Source organism: Rhagoletis pomonella, unplaced genomic scaffold, assembly GCF_013731165.1.
Source record: "Rhagoletis pomonella isolate Grant_MI unplaced genomic scaffold, Rhpom_1.0 Rhpom_scaffold_00210, whole genome shotgun sequence".
Taxonomy (NCBI): Eukaryota; Metazoa; Arthropoda; class Insecta; order Diptera; family Tephritidae; genus Rhagoletis; species Rhagoletis pomonella.
The window spans coordinates 16,436-19,682 of record NW_023458764.1 but is presented as its reverse complement, the minus strand read 5'-3'; the positions used below and the strand labels follow the sequence as shown (position 1 = coordinate 19,682).

General features: G+C 37.6%; 2 protein-coding genes across 2 annotated transcripts; one reads left to right on the top strand and one right to left on the bottom strand.

Moving 5' to 3' along the window:
- Positions 1 to 327: 327 nt before the first annotated feature.
- Positions 328 to 2,396, top strand: LOC118750341 (mitochondrial ribosome-associated GTPase 2). The gene is made up of 2 exons (XM_036485058.1): positions 328 to 531; positions 600 to 2,396. The coding sequence occupies exons 1-2, from the start codon at positions 397 to 399 to the stop codon at positions 1,602 to 1,604; spliced, it is 1,140 nt and encodes a 379-aa protein (XP_036340951.1). The 5' UTR covers positions 328 to 396; the 3' UTR covers positions 1,605 to 2,396.
- LOC118750342 (WD repeat-containing protein 82) lies at positions 1,595 to 2,724 on the bottom strand. The gene has a single exon (XM_036485059.1). It carries the CDS (start codon positions 2,650 to 2,652, stop codon positions 1,699 to 1,701), a length of 954 nt encoding a protein of 317 aa, XP_036340952.1. The 5' UTR covers positions 2,653 to 2,724; the 3' UTR covers positions 1,595 to 1,698.
- Positions 2,725 to 3,247: the final 523 nt, after the last annotated feature.

Genomic DNA, 3,247 nt, shown 5'->3' with positions numbered 1-3,247 from the left:
GCTATAATAGATTGTAACTAAATATAAACTACTTAGTTTTCAACAAAAACCTTATTTAATAGTAAATTTCAAATATTTTAAACATATTTCGAATAGGAACTTATAACTTTTTTACCATCTGCAAAACTGACGAAGTGGCAACCATCTAAAGAAGGAGAAATCAGCTGACACGGAAAAATCTAAATTCCGCAGTTTCTGCGCTACGGGCTACAACTACAGAAAAATTCTGCGGTGTTGAGTTTTCATTTACATGGCGCTTTGGTAAGACAGATCGTGTCAGCTGACTCGGGTTTACGTACCGGTAGGTTTACGTTCTTGACTAATTTCAGCTTTAAAGTTTACCATGTGTGTTTCGTAAATTCCATTAATACACACACCAATTGCATAAATCTTAAAATGTTTTTTTCTCGCTCTTTACCGATATTTAGGAAAATTTCCGCAGGCGAATACTGTTTAAGAATTTTATTACGAAAAACACATGCCTTGCCAAAAGCCTTGCGTCCCATCAAAACAAAATCGACTCGAAAAGAGGTTTGGTGCTGCTTTTAATATGTATGCACATACATACATATTTATTAAATCTGAACTCTTTACGACAGCCAATATTCTTTGTGGATTCAAAACAAGTTAATGTAATCGGAGGGAAAGGTGGAGATGGATGTATATCTTTTTTGCAAGTTTGGTGTAATGAACGAGCTGGTCCTGATGGCGGGGACGGTGGAAATGGTGGACACGTTATTTTCCAATCAACTACAGATGTGCGAAATTTTAATCATATACTTAGTACTTTGCGTGGAGTATCAGGAGAAAATGGAAGTAGCGAAAACTGTCATGGCAAGAATGCTCAGCATACTATTGTAAAAGTACCAATTGGAACCGTGGTGCGAAATAAATTGGGTTGTGTGGTGGGGGATTTAAGTGAAGTAAATTTAATGTTTGTTGCAGCGCGTGGAGGCGTGGGTGGAAAAGGAAATCGGTTCTTTGCGACCGCAGTCCAAAAATCACCGAAGATTTGCGAGTATGGACCACAAGGTGAAGAAGCAACATACATTTTGGAGTTGCGAACTATGGCGGATGTTGGGTTTATTGGGCATCCAAATGCTGGTAAAAGTTCTTTGCTAAATGCAATTACCCGAGCGAAGCCCAAGGTTGCACCCTACCCTTTCACGACTCTGCGACCATACGTTGGAATGGTGCAGTATGAGGACTTCACTCAATTGACAGTGGCTGATTTGCCTGGATTAATACCCGGCTCGCATCTTAATAGAGGACTTGGTATACAATTCCTTAAACACGCAGAGCGTTGTAAGGTTTTACTTATTGTTCTAGATGCTAGTTTGGAAGAATCCCATCTTCATTATGAACAATTATTGCATGAATTAAGACAATTTAGCCCTACTTTGGCAGAGCGACCTAAAATAGTGGTTGCAAATAAGATGGATTTACCAGAAGCCAAGGAGAACTATTTAGATTTACAAAAAAAACTTGCTATGAAACTGATTCCAATCAGTGCGAAAACAGGCGAAAATCTCTGCCAGTTATTATCTATTATTCGCGAGTATTATGAACGACATAAGCCAAATAAATTACGAAATGATTTGTAACTCTTTTGGTTTATATTTATTTCTATTAACTAAAATTTAAATTTCGATTTAGTTCCAAGAATACATACAAAGATTTTTATTTTTATAAACGATTTTATAGATCCTCTTCAGCAGTTGGCAGCCAAAAAGCCATATTAGTACAAGCCGATGCAAGCATCATGTATTTGGGGTTGAATTGTACGCACTGCACGGGCCCTGGGTGATCCCCATTTAAAACACATACTTTACAACCAGTATCGGCATTCCATATGTGTACTCGGCCGTCTGTACTTCCCGAAAATATAAATTGTGAATCTGGGCTGAAACTTGCTTCTATGGGAATACCTTTGTTGTTCGGATAACCAGTAAATGTTTGTAAAGGAGTACCATGAAACGCATCTACTAAACGTATAATAGACCCGTTTGTACTAATAAGAATTATTTTGCCATCCCTTGAAAACTTCAAACCAGTCCAATCACATTCTTTTTCTTGATATAGTTTGAAAGTGACAAAAGGACCTTTATCAAATGATCGCAAATCATACAATTTAATGCTCTCAGAGTTAACGCCAGCTGCAAATATTAATCCTTCCGGGTCGTATGCAGCAACAGGGCGTCCAGGTAAATTCATTAGGCCTTGGCAATTGGGTGAGCGCAGATCCCATAGTCGCAAAGTCTTATCCAAAGAACCAGATAGAAAAGTGTCCTCAACCGGCGAAATACACAGCGAAATTACTTTTTTAGTATGGCCAGGAAAGTAGCGTAAATATTTATTATCATGGAGACTTAAGTATCGTATGGTGTCATCTACTTTAGTTGAACTGTGAATTGCTGTATTGTTGGCGTGGGTGAATCGTATTAAGTCAACGCCATATTTCTTTGAGTTAACAGTTCGAGACTGGGTTCCTTTTTCACAATCGTAAATAACAATTTGGTCATCCTCGCTGCATGAAATCAAATGTTCACCATTGGGAGAGAAATCGATCGCGTTGATTTTGTCAGTATTTTCACGGAATACCTTTGCAACTTTAAAACTTTTTACAACAGAATCGACAAGTTTCATCTTCATTTTGGCTTTGTATTTTATTACACTCGCTCGATGTAAACAAGCCACAAAGGAAATAAATAAAAGTGATGTGCTGAATTGCCGGTACCCAATACTCGGTAGCCAGTACCACAGAAAGATTTCGGTACCCAATACTTCCTTTTCGGTACCCAATTCCGATTATATACACACAACCAGTGTGACCGTTTTGATCCAAGTGGATCAAAATAATACATTTTTCCTTTTTCAATTTTGATACTTTTCCAAATACAAATGAAAAAAATCTGTAAATTTTTATGCATTACAAAACATGTCGTGCACCTGTGGCAACGTACATCCAAAATTTCATTGTCGTTCTCTGAACGAACCTTTCATGTATTAGTTGCGTTCCCTAAAGGCCGGTCCACATAGAACTTTCGCGTTGGCTTTGGCGTTGGCGTTGGTTTGACAGAACGCACATTAAAAGTATGCTTGCTACAATGAACGCTTGGCAGCGAATTCTTGGGCCACTAAATTAACATATTAACGACAGATAAATTAATATTTCATATCAATGATTGCATTAAAAATATTATTTCTTGCCCGCACTTCATTAAAAAGGATAAAAATTTCACATATT

Excerpts from the sequence above, each read along its gene's own strand:
- LOC118750341 (XM_036485058.1), top strand. The coding sequence starts at position 397 with ATGTTTTTTTCTCGCTCTTTACCGATATTTAGGAAAATTTCCGCAGGC. Across the intron at positions 532-599 it reads CAAAATCGACTCGAAAAGAG|CCAATATTCTTTGTGGATTC; the intron begins GTTTGGTGCTGC and ends TCTTTACGACAG.
- LOC118750342 (XM_036485059.1), bottom strand. The coding sequence starts at position 2,652 with ATGAAGATGAAACTTGTCGATTCTGTTGTAAAAAGTTTTAAAGTTGCA.